General features: G+C 29.8%; 1 protein-coding gene across 2 annotated transcripts; it reads right to left on the reverse strand.

Moving 5' to 3' along the window:
* Positions 1 to 4177: 4177 nt before the first annotated feature.
* On the reverse strand, positions 4178 to 11993 carry LOC128155756 (follistatin-related protein 1-like). Of its 2 annotated transcripts, none has more exons than XM_052817606.1 (10): positions 11625 to 11694; positions 11061 to 11114; positions 10842 to 10863; positions 10523 to 10735; positions 9800 to 9928; positions 8914 to 9061; positions 8692 to 8804; positions 8083 to 8146; positions 5876 to 5934; positions 4178 to 5610 (listed from the first exon to the last, which is right to left on the reverse strand). In XM_052817606.1, exons 1-10 carry the CDS (start codon positions 11625 to 11627, stop codon positions 5525 to 5527), a joined length of 891 nt encoding a protein of 296 aa, XP_052673566.1. In that variant the 5' UTR covers positions 11628 to 11694; the 3' UTR covers positions 4178 to 5524. The 2 variants fall into 2 exon arrangements, with proteins under 2 accessions (XP_052673566.1, XP_052673565.1); XM_052817605.1 differs by lacking the exon at positions 11625 to 11694 and adding an exon at positions 11853 to 11993 and having other exon boundaries at positions 4180 to 5610.
* Between the last annotated feature and the right edge of the window lie 4719 nt (positions 11994 to 16712).

The following is a 16712-nucleotide window of genomic DNA, read 5'->3' on the forward strand; positions in this document are numbered from 1 at the left end:
TAGAAACCATGATGATAGTACATATAATTTGATATTTTGAATTTTAATGTGTAAGACATTACGAGTTATCCAGTATGACGCATCTCTTGAAATTAACCACAAGTTAAAAAGTTAAGTGTTTTCAAGAGACACTTCAAGTCACTCACATTTGGATGTGCTCAGCACATTGCTAAACCGTCGCTCTCAAAATATTAAATCGTAATTCTTAAGAATGTAACCTAACGCAATGCTGTACTTAACATTCATTATTTCACCACCAACAATTCGGATTAACAACTTTTTAATTTAAAGTGATTTTTCCGCAACACATTTAAATAAGCTTCTTAGGAAATTTAGATCCATTACTTATAAGTACATATTAAACTAAAGTCAATATAATACATTTACTTTGATATTTAACAACGTCTAAGAGGATCTATACAAAGGGCTCCACACAGGTTATCCTTTCATTTACATCTCTGGAGAGAAAAAAAAGACTCCAGGAAAACATGTTGAAAAAATGTAAACCAATAATTACCAAATTATATAGATGTTTTATCATAGACATTAATAATGCAGATTGCTGTTTCTTCTGCAGAAATAGAAAACCATGGTAGGTTATTCTAAACTGAACAGAGAGGTGTTTTCTTTTCAAATTCAACGTGCCATCAATGTTGATGTGATAACAGAAAGATATGTCGGCGTAGATATATGCCGCCGAAGAGCTAATCAAGTGTGAGTAGGTTTAGAATGTTAGTATTCCTTGAAAATAATGTAAACTGTAATGATATTAGTATCCTTGCTACCTCATTATTTATATTGATATACAAAACTTATTTAGATTAGTATGTAAATTCGTATTAACAAAAAAATAAACCCACTGAGTTTCCAAATAATTTTCAAATTTTAAGTGTTTCTTTTTTTTTTAGATTATTGTAGTATAATATGTAGGTACAAGCTACTCTAACTCTTCTTAAAGTTTCACTGGTATGAAGGGACTGACCGTTACAACAGTAACCCTCATTCAACATGGGGATGACTCAGTAAGGCATAAAGTCCTAAGCTCCATAACTTGCCTATCATGAGTTTTATTATTGCTTTCTAGCAATCTACATTCTTCATAACATGATTAGCAAAATATGAACTTCATAACATGATTAGCAAAATATGAAATGATAGCATGCTTTAAGATGTCGTTAAGATCTCAAATATTTTATAGCTTGCACAGCAAAGAACAAATACCATTTTCGACAAGGCATCTTATTTCATTTAATGCATCTATATACGATGTATTTAACTTTAAAGCGACTAAGACACAATTTGAGCTCAAATTTTTCAAAATTCGTCTTATCATTTTTTTAATGTCTAAATTGGTCAAAATGGATGTTTTAATGCTTTGTCATTTGAAAGTTAAATATCGAATTGCAAGGGAGTAACATAATTTAGAATTCTTTGTTTTGTAAACTTGTAAACAAATGTCGAGTCTTATTATTTTTTACATATTGGTGTAAGTTTCAATCTGATATTGCTTTTGCTGTTGAAAAAATTTTCAATTAACACATTGAATCAGTTTATCTTGCCACCACGAATTATGTTGTCAAAGAAATGGTAATTTCTTCACTCTACATTATATTTAAACAAATACATGTATAAGACAAGCTTTGTTTTTATAACAACAGATGTTTTCCTCTGTTTCTGGCTTGTATCGTGTTTTATAACATTCAGTTTTTGGTAAATCATTCAAAATGCACAAGTAAACTATTTTGTACATAAAAATCAAGAATAAGTTTTCATCTGAAATCGTGTCTAGGCCCCTTTGACTATTATGCCACCAAAACTGCATTGATATTTTTTTAAATAATGGTTTCACAACTTTTATAAAAAAAATAAAGAATATCACTTGAAAAAAGATATCTTCTTTTTCAAAAGTTTTATTTACACATTTACAGTCAAACTTTTTCAAATCATGAGATTAAAATTTTTCTCACAAATATGCATTTAGTTTTGTTTTTTTTCTCACAAATATGCATTTATTTTTTTTTTTTAAGAAAATGTTTTTAAAATCTATCTTGACCAATCCTTTCGAGTACCCTCCGTATTTCATTTGTTCTAAACCTCCGTAAGGGTGTATCATTTAAAGTTGAATCTCCTTAAGAATCAAAAGAACATCTTCCATGAAATCTGTTTTGTTAAAATTTTTTTGCATAATCATTACAAACAATTTCCCCTCTCAAACGGCCTCCCATTAGCCCATTTTCAACACGTAAATTTACCCTAATGCGATAGCTTAAGGCGTTAGTATAAAGTACCTTTAAACCTAACTAAAGCAAATCCTAAAAATACATAACGAGGGAGTAAGCATGGACACAGGTATTTATGGGTTTTGTCTTTAATCTACTTAACAAGTTTTTTTCATCTCTTGCAGCTAAGGATTTTCACCATTTAACTATTTCAACTGATTTTGAAGCATAACTGTTAAGTAAATTCACAATACTTTTTCCAGGTCTCTCTTGCAGAGCTTCTAGCAATGCACGTGGTATTTTTCATCTATATCGCATTATATTAACACCCTGCAGTCCTACACCTGCACGGTTTATACAATTCGAATTTTTGAATACGTTAAACTATCGCACTGAGTTTCCCGTACACAATATTTGCCCTTTTAGCTATATTTGACTTTTGAAAGTCATTTTGTTCAAAATGTGTTTTGTCAATGACCTGTTTTTACACTGAAAACATATCTAAGAATAAAGTAATAAAAAAATAAAAATTCAATTGTTTTCAAAAGATTTCATTTCATTGATTTCAATATGTCTCGAACTCAAGAATTACAGAAACTAGCAGAATGATTCTTCTGCCAACTAAGCTACGTTATTTTAGAAACAAGATTGTGAAGGACAAAAATACAAGTAAATTGTTAAATTGGATTTCATTCGTCACAAAATGGAGAATTTATCACCTTTCCTTGAGTTTACCTGCTCTGTATCCACTAAGGTAACGTTTTCCAGGACTTCTTGTCGACCAGAACACATAAGATCAGAAAATTTGTCTGACATGTTTTTATAACAGTATTTTTATTTTTTAAAAATTTAATTTTTATTTTGAATCAATGAAAATCGAAAGAGAGAGAATTTCTATGTATGTATTTGTTTTTAATCGTAATTTTCTATTAATATTTTAATAAATATAGTTGTACTACGAAGGTAGTTTATAGATTTTATACTATATGTACAGTATACAAGGAACAATAACTCTGTATATTATAACTAGCTCTGTCTGTTCTATGAATATTCTATGAATACCATTGTTTTCATTCGTAATAAGCTTTTTAGCAATTTTCTTGAGGTTTGGCTAAAATTTTTATAGATTGACTAGACTATACTGTTAAAACATTATGAAAAAATAAAATGAAAAGAAACATGTAAAGCTAAAGTTTTTCTTTTTTTTTTTTGAGGCTTAAAAGGTACAAAATGGGATTTAAATATTTTTATGGGAATCTGCGTTTTTCATTTGAAAGAAATGTTTGAATAAATGTAACTTGACAAAATTTTGTACACTCTTTTTAAAATCTATACTACGTTAAGATAATAGACTCGAAATTTAATACTGAGAAACCGGAAGAGTACTGTCTTTTGTTTTATATATTTTAAACATCATTGGTGCTTGAAGATTACCAATTCGGTTTTATTTTTTCTCGATCAGGCTTCGCTATATAATAATCAACGAAAATTCCTTTAAAAAATCTGGAAATCATCTGGATTTGGATTTTACAATCTTGCACATGCGCATTTCATTCACGCTAAATCACGGGAGGCTCTTTAGTTTATGTTTCCACAATATCACGTTTGCATGGATCGACTCAGAAACGATATTACAAATACGTGTAAATTTTCATTGAAAATTTGTCATATATTCTGTTCATCAAAGGAAATACGGGAGATAACTTTAACTCAGTTCATTTAGTATGAAAAATCCCGTCAACATGGTGTGTAAATTCGACGCGAGTAAAAACCTTGGTCAAAAAAATACGTGCCATTACTGAAGTACTTCTATTAAGAATGCACACAACTTTGCTTAGAAAAATCTTTAGGGCATTTCTTTGCATATTTCGATTTAATTTCTAATCAATGGAGACATGGTGACACACAAAAAATACATGTGTATAAATCATTTTAATGGCTGAAGAACATTAATTTAAAACTTGACGAATTTAGAGAATAACATGTAAGTTTTAAATAAACTTACTTCCTTCTATATTTTGTTTCAAAACCTTTAAAACCCTGTCGATATCTTTTAATATTATTTACTAAGCATGTAAAAATTATTTAAACAATCGTTCATTCTTATTGCAACTTAAATACAAAAAACTGAGTGGGATTTGAGACGTCTAGTTTAAAAATAAATTCACACAACATATATCGTTATGCAAACACTGAAATAGATCTAAATGTTGAAACCACAATATTGAATGTCAGCATAATTCCTGGAAATATTATGTGGGCAACCTTTTACGACAATTCGATTGGTTAAAAATAGAATAATAAGAAAAATACCCGGAATGGAATAGATAAATTAGCTTATGCATATGGATAATCACATAGAATATTTTCATAAATCAGAGTAAGTGTATATTAAAAACTAAATTTTCAAGAATTTTATTCTTGAATCTTAATCAGATAGAGTTGTATCGGTAACACAGTAAGAACAAAAGATAAAACAAATAGTGATTCACCACAGGAGATACACGTATGTAAAAATGATACCAATGATACTGGAAAACTGTTTTCTTAAGCCTTTAAACAAAACATTGTTTGTGAAAAAATAAACTGTGTAACGACTAATTTGAATGATATGTTGTTCACATACATGTAGTGGACCACAGCATACTATGGCAATAACATACCAGGAAACCTGTTAGCAGGTATTGTGTAAAGGTGGAATAACACACCTAGAAAAAGTTACTCAAATTAACAGTAAATTATATGATTATGAAAGATATAATGATAAATAAACTGTACAAACTGTGTGAAATAAGCGAAAAATTTGCAGTTTGGGGGTGCACAATTTATATCTAAAATATTCAATTTCGTAAGTAACAACAAAAGCCTCTGCGGGATTTGAACTCGGAATGTACGGATCCGCTCGGCTATGGAATAAATTACATAGTACTGGCGATGAAATCATTTTATTAAAAAGAGATGTCGTTCGATTAGAACACATCATCATTTTGTGATGATGTGTCATTCCACCTAAAAGGACGATTGCGGCCATCTTGTACATTTGACATATAAAATAATATTAACGTAGCTTATCTTTTATTCAGAATTCAAACAACTCTATTATGACATAGTTTTTGGTTTGAAACAAATGTGCATAATTGATTGGCCATGTGCTATTCATACAACAACTAAAGTATTTGATTTGCTTTTTTATATCATTACTTGTTTCATTTTCATTGATTTCATCTACTGACTGAATTAAATCCAACCAATCTCTGATTAAGGACGAGTCTGCAAGCGCTTGTTGAAACAATTTTTTCCGGAATCTATTGTTTTGTTGTCTTGGCTAGCAGTTCTTTAATCATTTTCAAGATATTCTTCTGGTAATTTGACGGCAAAGAGTTGTCTTTCCCTGAAATAACAATCATAAACCATATCTACGATGATTATAATTCAAAAGTAAACTATCAAAGTCATTTCAAAACAAAAGGGCAGGTAGCTCTTTACGCCTCAGAACATGTGGATGGAATAAAACTTGTGTAGGTTTAATCTTTTAAAAATATATATAAGTAAACTAATCTTCAAATTAGAGATATAATGGTAAGAGAGAGACTTATCTTCATTTATGATAAATCATTATTTAGTTAGGGAATTTCACCATATTTACTAGTAATCACCTTCAGTTATCTTTGAGCAATCGTGGGCTGAACATTCCATTTTGCCATCTCTACAAACACTGAAATAAAAGACGAATATACCTAAATCTTGAAATCAACAAAACTCTTCAAAATTTTGTAAAGTAAAAATTTATGTATCGCAAAAAGAATCTTTAAATTAATTTGAGAGAGAGAGAAAGAGAGAGACAGAGAGAGAGAGAGAGAGAGAGTAATAAAAGTTAAAAATTATGTATCGCAAAAAGAATCTTTAATTTGATTTTAAATTGAGAGAGAGAGAGAGAGAGAGAGAGAGAGAGAGCATTTATGTTAAAGATATATAATAATATGCACAAACAAGGGTCCCATGGGTTACATTGGTCACCAGAACAATAGTTCTTGTATCTTCTATTTTGATATGTTTTATATAAAACTCTTTAAGTCTATTGCAGAACTCTCAAATATTCCAGGATTGTTTAATGCATTAAACATTACATATGATGAACCCTTCATTTTAGGACATTATATCCTAAGATCTAAGATACATAAACAGTTTAATCTTATTATTCTAGGCATCAACGTATTAGCGATAACAAAATTCTAAAATAAAGTATACATAGTTATTAAAGTGAAAGATGGTCACGGGACCTTTATATGAGGATATGGAGATATGAGGATGATAACATAATAAAAAAACAAGCGTAGCATTGTATTTATTAAAAAGAATATTAAAAGACAAGTTTTCCCTATATCTTTCGATGAACTTTAAAATACACTTTTGAAAAAAAAGTTATGAGAATTAAAATCAAGAATTGTGGATAAGTTTTAAACGTATGAATTAATAATCACAGGCATTAAACAACTCTTATACAACCATATTTCAACAGGAAATTTGAACAAAATAGTGAAATCTAGGAGAATGGGAAAATGTTACCGATCCCGATTGTAATTATTAATTAAACAAATCCCGAAAAAAATATAAAAAGGTTGGGATGTATTACAATTTTGCACATATTGTTTAGCTATAAAATGATTTTGATCATTTACTGATCTTTTACATGTATAATGCATTTCAATTACTCCGAATAAAGTAAAGCAGTTTTGGTAATATTTCATTTCAAAAAAATTCTGATTGAAATCATCTTTTTATTCAATCAGGATTGGTTCAAATTTGATAATCTGTAATTGTTCTAAATATGCATTTTCGGTGTAATTTTTTTGGTAAGATATCATTGTTTTATCGATGCTTTTTGTGACTTTTTGTTTTTCTATGCATGATTTTATGCGGAGATTTAAAAGATATAAGAAAATAGCAAGTAAATTTCTTCTATTTAAAATTTTTTTAAAAAAAATGAACCGATTCTTATCGGCATGTATGTATTTGTAATTATATTACACATCAAACGACACGACACCAAGTTTTAAGCTCTAAAATACCCTATTTGCAGTCAAAACATTTTTTCACAATTCACTGAAATAATACTTTGAAAAAATATAAAATAATTGCGAGTTGATTTTGCTCTTTGTTTTGTGACATGATAATTAAAAAAATCCAGATTTTTTATCGATCCATGAAACGAAATATTGGTGCGTCGAGGAGCCTTGACCACTTGCTAATAGAATGTGCATTCTCTGCTGTTTTATAAACTTAACAAGGAAAGTCAACTGTAAAAAAATCTCATTTCTTTTCATAACTTTAATATCTTTTGTTCATTTGTCTTTCTTACCATATATGTTTTTGAATAAAAAATCTCGTAAGAACTAAGATTGAATTTCACGCCTTGAATTTGCTTGAAATTAGTAAACATAGATCCCAATTAAGTGCAACTTATTGATCGAAATTCAAAATTACTAATCGACAAACTTATTGCACTTTAACTTGCATATAAAATTATCATTAATCTCTCCTTTTTTATTTGGAAACCTCTTTCAATAAAAATGATTTTAACAATTTAGAATCTACACTGCCTTGGGATGCTTGGATAGTAATATCACAAATTGTAGTTCTTGAGAAGACGATTTATAATAATTTTCCCTATATATTTCTATGTTAAACATTGAACTCCATTTGAGACCCCCGAGTTAGTCCAGAAGTCATGACTGAATAATTTAGAATCTACACTATCGAAAGATGCTTCCAAAGTAATATCACATTCGGTTCAGGTGAGCAAAAATTGTTATCATGATGTTTTTGTGTATAGTTTTTTATACCCACTAGTCATAGCACTTACCAAGTGTTACATTCCCTTAGCATGGACTCGCCATCAGAATAATGGATACCAGATAAAAGGCAACCTTTGTGGAATAAAATGACGTATGTAATTGTTCCCTGATATACCATTAAACTCTTTATTGTGTATATGCATACTAAATTTATATCTGAGTTACTTGCAAGTAGATATTGTTAAAAAAAGGACATTTTTACAGTGTAAAGAAAATGCTCAAATACAATATAACATTACAATAAAATATATAAGATATCATGAAAAAATTAGCTGTCAAGTTTGAGAAAGAGGCAACTTAAGAGTAATGAAAACACGATTAAGTATAAGATAATCAGAATACAGGGATAACGAATAAAACAATATCAGAAACTCATAGCTGGCATAAAAACACAAATATATTATGATATTTATAGAATTTCTTTTAAAACAAAGAAAAATAACAATAAATTCTAGTATTTGAAAAAAAACAATAGATCGATGGCAAGCTTTTCTGTACAATATTATGTGTTTTTCACCTATCAGTAAGATCAGAGTATGATCTGCATGAGTCTTGACAACACTTGTTCTAAACTTTACTAAACAGGAATTTCACATTATTAAAAGGCAATGTCATACCTTTTGAAAACGGCACAAGTTCTGGCTTTAAGAGATCAGTAAATTCAGTTTGGTCTAGTTTGTAGTCCTTGTTTTTATCCACCTGATCTATCATGGCATCGATACAAGCTATCCTACAAAAACAAACAAAAAAATAATAAAAACAAACAAACAAACAAACAAACAAACAAACAAACAAACGAACAAAGATGTGGATATGGAAAATATTGAAAACGTTCATACTTTTGCCTAAAACTCTTTGATATGTCAGTTGACTTTTCATCATGCTTTTGCCTGAGAAAGTGGTATATTTCATCGGAAGTAACAAATATATCCATATTGCTATCAACCGATTTAAAGTACGTTTTTGCTCGTTTGGAAACCACGTCATCTGGAAATGAAAATTCAAAAATAATTTAGCATAATCAATATTAATGTTTGAGGAATTTTTGAATCCTACTATTTTTTATTAAAGGTATGCCTTCATGCATAGTTTTACAATCCTATTTATGTTTTCCCTATCATTTATAAATCAGTTAAATCTATGATCTTGTCGATTGAAAAGATATGCAAATCGCATTTTGATTGCTAAGATTTCCCCACAATAGTTTCCTACGATGAACCTTATCTCCTGATATAACCAAGAATATAGTAAAAATTAAGTAGATTAAAATGAACAAACTTTAATTAACATTATATCAGATAATTTGTTAACAATTACAAATTGTAAAGGATAAATAACTCTGATTCTTAATCACGCACCCAACCTTAAGTCCTATGGATCATCATCGATAACACACATACTTAAATGTGCAGTAAATAAAATGCGTGTAAATATTGACATATGTGCTGTGCTGTGGTAGTCCTTCAGAAAAAAGTATCTTAAACATAATCCTATTACGCACTATAAAAAAAGCTTTATTTAGTGTGTTGTTGAAATTGACATAAGGTTCCAGAGAAGAAAATAAAAATATAAATAAGCAACAACGTATAAGATAATAGCGTCTACAAACGCTGTGCAAAATCGTTGAGCCTAAAGTTACAACTTAAAAAGCAATTTGAGGTCTTTCTAGTTCAGATGAAGAGTAGTCCTTAATTTTCATTTATTGGTGATTCATTAATATTGTACCTCTTCCATTTTTAAGCATGAGTTCCATTAGGAAAATTTTTCTGATGTACACTCTGGCGTCTTCTTTACACTTCAGGGGTTTCCAAGTGCTATTCTTCAGCCTTTTGATTTCCATTTCCTTGTTACTAACTAGAATCATATTAATTCATACACAAACGCCTTACACTTCATAATCATAAAAAGATTTGGATTCCAAAAGTTAATGATCCATTAACTGTCTTTGTTTGGAGACTCATTCATTGAGAGAGGAGCAAAGAGTGCAAGATCTCATCTAAATTTAAAATTAGACATATTTGTATTAATTAGCATGGGAAATATGCGTTGAAAATTTAAGCCAGTTTGTTTTTGAACCTTAATCAAGAAACCAGTTTATATAGGATGTAAACAATGAATTATTGTACATTGTAAGCTGTAATACAAATGTAGAGGAATCAAAGACTTACAAATCTACCAAAAATTTGACTCTTGCTTCTAGATTCAAGAATATGTACTAATTTTGTATTTTCAAAAGCGGCTACATTTTATTATAAGGTTTAATATCATGTAAAAACTCATTCATTGTATTTCAATTTAAAAAAAATACACATTTCCCTTTTAAAACCTGTACAAGTAATTAAAGAATGTTTTTGATTTTTTGTAGAATCAATAGAAAAAGTCCTTATTCCTGAAGGCATTTATCATGAAACAGGTGACATTGTTTTTTAAAACATGATTGTTACCGACCTATACAAGGCCCCTTTTCGGAGACTTTGATATGCCGCTGTTCAATACAAGCAGTTCGGTGGAGCTGGCAGGGGTTGTGATAAGTGTGTCCGTCACTTCCACAGACCAGGTGCATGTGGTCAGGGCAACTACTAACACACTGACAGGTAGCCACCTTGTTTATTACAACACACTGGCGTCCGGCTTTGCAAAGCTTCAGGAAGCAAAGATCCTCTGAAATAGATTTCATTTTTAGCGATGAAACATTCATACAGAACGCTGTAAAACGCCAATCATAGTGATTATGTAACGACAGGGAAAATATGCTATATCAACATACCGTCCGTCATGGTCGTAGTTTTCTGAAAGAAAAAAAGAGTTATAGACATATCAATTACAATTTTTTTATAAATACTAAAAACATAGTTTGTTAACAAAAATCGCTCTGAAACCACTGCAAGTGCTCATTTGATATTCTAAATTCTTAGATGTAATTTTCATTATAATATTATTGGAATGATTTCAATTAGTAAAAATGAGATTTAAGGATAAAACAAACCTCGCTTAAGCAGCATGTTGTTTGAAATAGTAAAACTATTGCCAGTAGCAGTCTCTGTAAAATAAAAGAAGAATGGGGAGAAATTGAAACTCTATAGTGAATCATCTTCAGCGTAAAAATAAGGAATATGGGTTATCGTATATAAATAAAAATGAAGAGTCATTTCATGCCAAAAACGTTAAACGTGATTATAATTAAAATAACAAAAAACAAAAAACAGACGAGCTGAGAGATAATAAAAAAGGTAAAAAAAAATTAAATCACAATGCAATCACTACATGATGTGCTTTATTTGATTTATTGGGGCAGTTCTTGTAATATATTAAATCATAAATTATTTGGTGACATATTAGGTACTTTTCAGGTAAAAAAGAAACTTTTTATGAAATAAAAGAGAGGAATATATTTCTTAATTTTTTTTACCGATACAATTCCATTAATATTAGTCAGTGAATAAAAATAAAACTAAAATTAAACTTATCAAAGTAAAATTTAAGCAAGTTAACTTTATAGTTTCCTAAAAATATATCTTTTACAGCAAAATTGGGAAAAATCAAACTATACCATAACAAATTTTCTTTTGTTTCGCAATAACCCTCTTATGTCTAGATCGAGCTCTGTTTCTTCTCAGCTTATAGAGGGGTGAAGGAGAAACAAACAAAGCATTTCCTGTCTTTCTATCACATGCATGTCGCGCCATTTCGGACGGGGATTCTGATCTTTACAATCATGGCTACTTATAGATATACAATATCATGCCCGTATTAAAAATATACTTGAAAATATCCTTACCTTAAAATTGTGTATTGACATTATTCTCTTGATGGGCTTGTCGACTTATGTAACCGTATTTCCTGTCTTGACAAGTAAAGACATCAAATTGTCAACGTATGTCATGCATCGAAAAGCCCACCTGTTTTAAGGTAGTCAATGATTAGAAAGGGAAATAATCATATAATAGTATTCACAGGGCATGAATCATAAGAAAGTAGTAAACCAAGCCGTACTACCACGATGTGATTGTTTCATTTTTGTCGATTCCTAGGGTAATTAGGCATTGACAGAATAACGTTTGAAAAAATGAGTAGAAAAACAATCTAACTATTACAAAATTGTAGAAAAAACCCCCAAAATGGCAATGCTATTTCAGTTATTTACAAAAAAGCACGAGAAAATGATGGATTATAGCTCTGATATTGCTTTAAAGACAGTTTCCATCTATTATCTGATTGAATCTCGACACAAAAATAAAATATGAGCTCTATTAAATTTGTTTCGAACGATATTTTCTCGCCAATTTTGCAAAATTTATGGTTACCCCCCCCCCCCCCCGATATAATTAGATTGACATAAAAGTGAAATTAAACTTATCTTTATTAATTTGTGAACATGTTTAACACAGAGCGTCTGTTCAAATAAACAAATCCACTTAAGGTAGTCAATGCAGGTAATTTAATAAAATTCCTTGCTATATAAATTATGATATTTTACACAATCTTTTCAAACAGTTTGTAGTATCATATTTTTTATTCAATTATTAGTCTTATAGAGGAGAATAAAAAATAATTTCCATATTAGGAAGATATTTTAAAAAATAAAAACGTTATTTAATCTATTTAAATGAAACAGTTTTGAAATAGCTTTGTCATGAAATGGTATCGAAATATCCCTCTATGGTTAACCTCATTTATAAATAGAACTCTATGAAGAAAACATGTTGAGAAAACTGAATTTTAATACATGTACTACATGTACTTAAACAAACAAAAGAGATACTATCAAGTGTTATAGCAAATTATGAGCAATTTTATTTAAGACCCGAACATGTCTTTAAATACGTGTCATTTCAACAAAATGTAATTAACGATCTATTATATCCTCAAAGTCGCAGAAGACACGGTCCAGTGATGATAGGTCGGTGTTCTTGTCGTGTATGCACTGACCACGATCAGTGAGAAGTCGAGATTCTCGAAGGGAAAATAAAACAACTAAACATTTAATTAAACCAATTGATATATTTGTTTTTATGCAAATCATATTAAGTGCAATTTGCTATCATTACAATAAAAATCTCTGCAAAATGGGATATGGCTTGAAAACTTTTTTTTCAGACCGCCTAATTTTAAGCTCTATGTCACAAAATAAGCTAAGCGGTCACTGAAGACTTATGACACATCAAATCAAATAAAATCACAACTGTCATGGTACTGTGGCTTCATCAATATTCGTTGAATACCAATTTTCGTGGATTTCGTTGTTTAGTTGATCCACGAAATTAAATGTTCATTGAAGTGCAATCTCCACTAACAGTTTGTATTGATAGGGTCATTGGCCACGAATTTACGTATCCTTGAAACTGTGATTTTCACGAAAATTGATGCCCTTGAATATTAATGAAACCACAGTATTCTTTTTTCATTTTGTGACATTTTCAGATTCATGGGACTTTTCTATATATGTATAATGATGTTATATTCTCACTGTAATAAACAATTAACCCGTTTTTGTTGCGGTAGCTTGGCAATAATCAAGAACATTTTGGCAGATCTCTGGGCAGAAACTATTTACTGATTGTGTCTAGATAACACTGATTTTGCAAAACCTTGATAGACTTTTAAATGCCAGATATATGTAAAAAGAAACATTCTTGTGACATTTCATTGAAACCCTATCATAAGTTATCCGGATACCTATGTTCAATTGATATCATTTTAAAAAAGAAGCAAAGAAAGTTTATATGTCGTTTTTAGAGAGTGTATATTATTCAAACGGAAAAAATCTCAAGGAATCGTAGCTGCTTTCTGTCAAAATTTATTTTTTTAAAAGTTGGGTTTTAAACGGTCAGGGTTAGAAACCCGATTTTACTTTAAAGAAAAACCCCGGTGTCATATAATATTTTAATATATTGAACCCGGGTTGGGTTCCAAAAATTATGCGAAATTTTTAACTCGGGTTCAATATTTTGCGGGGTTCAAATATTATTAACCAGGTACAATTTATCCAAGCATTTGCTTTAATTGTTGAAGTAACTTTTAAAGTTACCGGTATATCAAGTTTCCCACTCTGTAGCCTCCTTCTATTTTCTATGATGTTTTTATGACCGCTATCTATTAAAGCAAATAAAGTTTAAAACTGAAACCAATAAAATCATGCTGTGGACAAATAACAATATAAAGAAGGAGAAATAAAGGAATAAATATGTACATAAATACATTTGTATTGATAATTGATGCGTAAACTTAAATTACAATACCATGAAAGTAATTTAAAATGTTCCGAACTACAACAGAAAGTTGTACTACACTTACATAAATTACATAAATGTACATAAATACATTTGTATTGATAATTGATGAGTAAACTTAAATTACAATATCATGAAAGTAAATTAAAATGTTCCGAACTACAACAGAAAGTTGTACTACACTTGTAACTGCAGTAAGGGATATATTTTTACTAATATGTTGAATTCGGAGGCGTAAAGGATGGATTCTCTAAATCCAAACAATTGTAAAGTCTTGATCATCAACAGATATACTTTGTCATCATCATTGTGGTACCAAAGCAATGCAGGATATTCATCTTTTATATCTAAGGTGAGGTATTAAGGTACATGTATTTGTTCCCACTTTTACTGCGTCAGACTCACACCGTTTAAAACATACCGATACATGTGTAAAATAAATTAACACTTTTATAATCAAACTTTGACCTTAACAAGTAGAAAAAAGCTATCATTTATCAAACACAATCTGGATCTTACTAGTAAACGCGTTGAGGAAAAATATTCGGTTTGTAAATCGGTGACAAAAATACTCAATGTCATTCTTCTTCTACCAAACTTAAAGGTTTTTGTACGTCAAACGTTGTACGGATGGGAGTGAAAATCTTATCTGAAAGTGATTAAAATGTGGTTTGAATTCTTTTTGCTGCAGCTGACTGAAAAATTACACACTTTTTTTGGCTTGTAACTGTTTGTTCCATATAGCTTGTAACTGTTTGTTGCATGTACATGGAAACATTTTTTTTTGCATTAATATTCATCACATATTTAATAAATGTCAATCATTTCATTGCGTCACATCGCATTAATTCTTTTTGATTACCTACTTATGAATTGATTTATGCTTTAAAATTCGTATCCTTTCATTAGTCTCACAATCACAAAATTTTCTTTATGTGTTTGTATCTATAGATTACAATTCATACGGCAGTTTTCCAAGTGGAATTGTGATCAATATACGTAATATTGGAAAAAAACTAAAAAAAAAAAATTAAATTCTATATAAAATAAAAAAAATATATTCATAGTAAAAAGAACTTGCAAATTAGATTCTTAAATCTTGTGGTCAATTTTGGAATAGGAACATCAGTAAGTCTTTTCGTTGAAACAATTGAAAGATAATCTAAAAAACGATTCTTTTCAAAAGAGCAAAATTAAGTGTTTGCTTTATAAAAAACATAAATGGAAAATCTATCAGAAAAAACCCATCTAATCTTACCAACGTTGAATATAAAAATTTTGTTCCTGTCTTATCTAAGCGTCCCCATTTGTAGGTAGACCATAATAATTTTTGGACAAAATAGTGCCTACATTAAAGGTAGATATATATGTTACACAGGCACGTAGCATCGTGGGGGGTGGGGGCACTTTTTTGCGCAACAAAGATTTTTCTTGATTTACATACAAAAAATTTAATTAACAAGGAGTTGCTTCCCTACCCCAGTTTTATGGAATCTTGTAAAAATTGAATGAAGAATAAGGAAATATTTTTCGGATGAATCTGCCCCCCCCCCCCCCCCCCCCCCCCACTTTCAAAAACGATGCTACGTGCCTGCTACATGCTCAAGTAAATTATACTAAATATTTTTGAATATTATATGAAGAAGGAAAGATAATAAACTGTAGTTGCCTAAATGAACAATACTGTTAGTTAAGCTTTGAAATGTTCGTCATGATGGAGTATAATAATAAAGCAAAGGTCTGAAATGATGAAGCTCTCCTGCACGCCTAGTTGTTTAACATTAGTCCCTTAGATGACATCATACATGCAGTATTTGATTAGCCTGTAAGGTTTCAGCTATGATTCAATTTATCATCAATCCTGTGCGAAGTTCAGTCCAACCCTAACATTATTTTCAGGCATTTACAATTTTTCTTTGAGAATAATAAACTCACGCCTTTGTTAGCCAAGGAATAACACGCACAAATTGTTTCTTCTTCACAAGTCCGGGATGAGATACAAATTTGCTATTCATTATTATGTTCTACGTGCAGCACTCAAAATTAAATTAAATTCTTTAAATAAAGCTAACAGAAGCAACCATTTTAAAATTTCACTCAACAATTTGACACAATTGATAAATGTGTTTAAACAAATAATGAATAAGTAACATGTTCTTTTTATCTAGGCTTTATTTGAATGATTAGATAATTTTAATTTTTGCCTAATTCAACACATGAAATCCAAACTTTTTATATGAAAGGCTCGATTTTTATCCCAAATAAACGTATGTTATAATGAAAAAACCCCACAAAGTCCGAAAATCCGCGTAAAACATAAGCGCTTTCATTTTAATTGACAAAATAATTGACTTTTATTAAATATGTGATAATTATTAATGCAAAAATAATCTTTTAATGTATAAGCA

Source organism: Crassostrea angulata, chromosome 7 (assembly GCF_025612915.1).
Source record: "Crassostrea angulata isolate pt1a10 chromosome 7, ASM2561291v2, whole genome shotgun sequence".
NCBI lineage: Eukaryota > Metazoa > Mollusca > Bivalvia > Ostreida > Ostreidae > Magallana > Magallana angulata.

Excerpts from the sequence above, each read along its gene's own strand:
- LOC128155756 (XM_052817605.1), bottom strand. The coding sequence starts at position 11,873 with ATGTCAATACACAATTTTAAG. Across the intron at positions 10,864-11,060 it reads CAACATGCTGCTTAAGCGAG|AAAACTACGACCATGACGGA; the intron begins GTTTGTTTTATC and ends TTTTTCTTTCAG. Across the intron at positions 8,147-8,691 it reads ACTTGTGCCGTTTTCAAAAG|GTTGCCTTTTATCTGGTATC; the intron begins GTATGACATTGC and ends TATTCCACAAAG.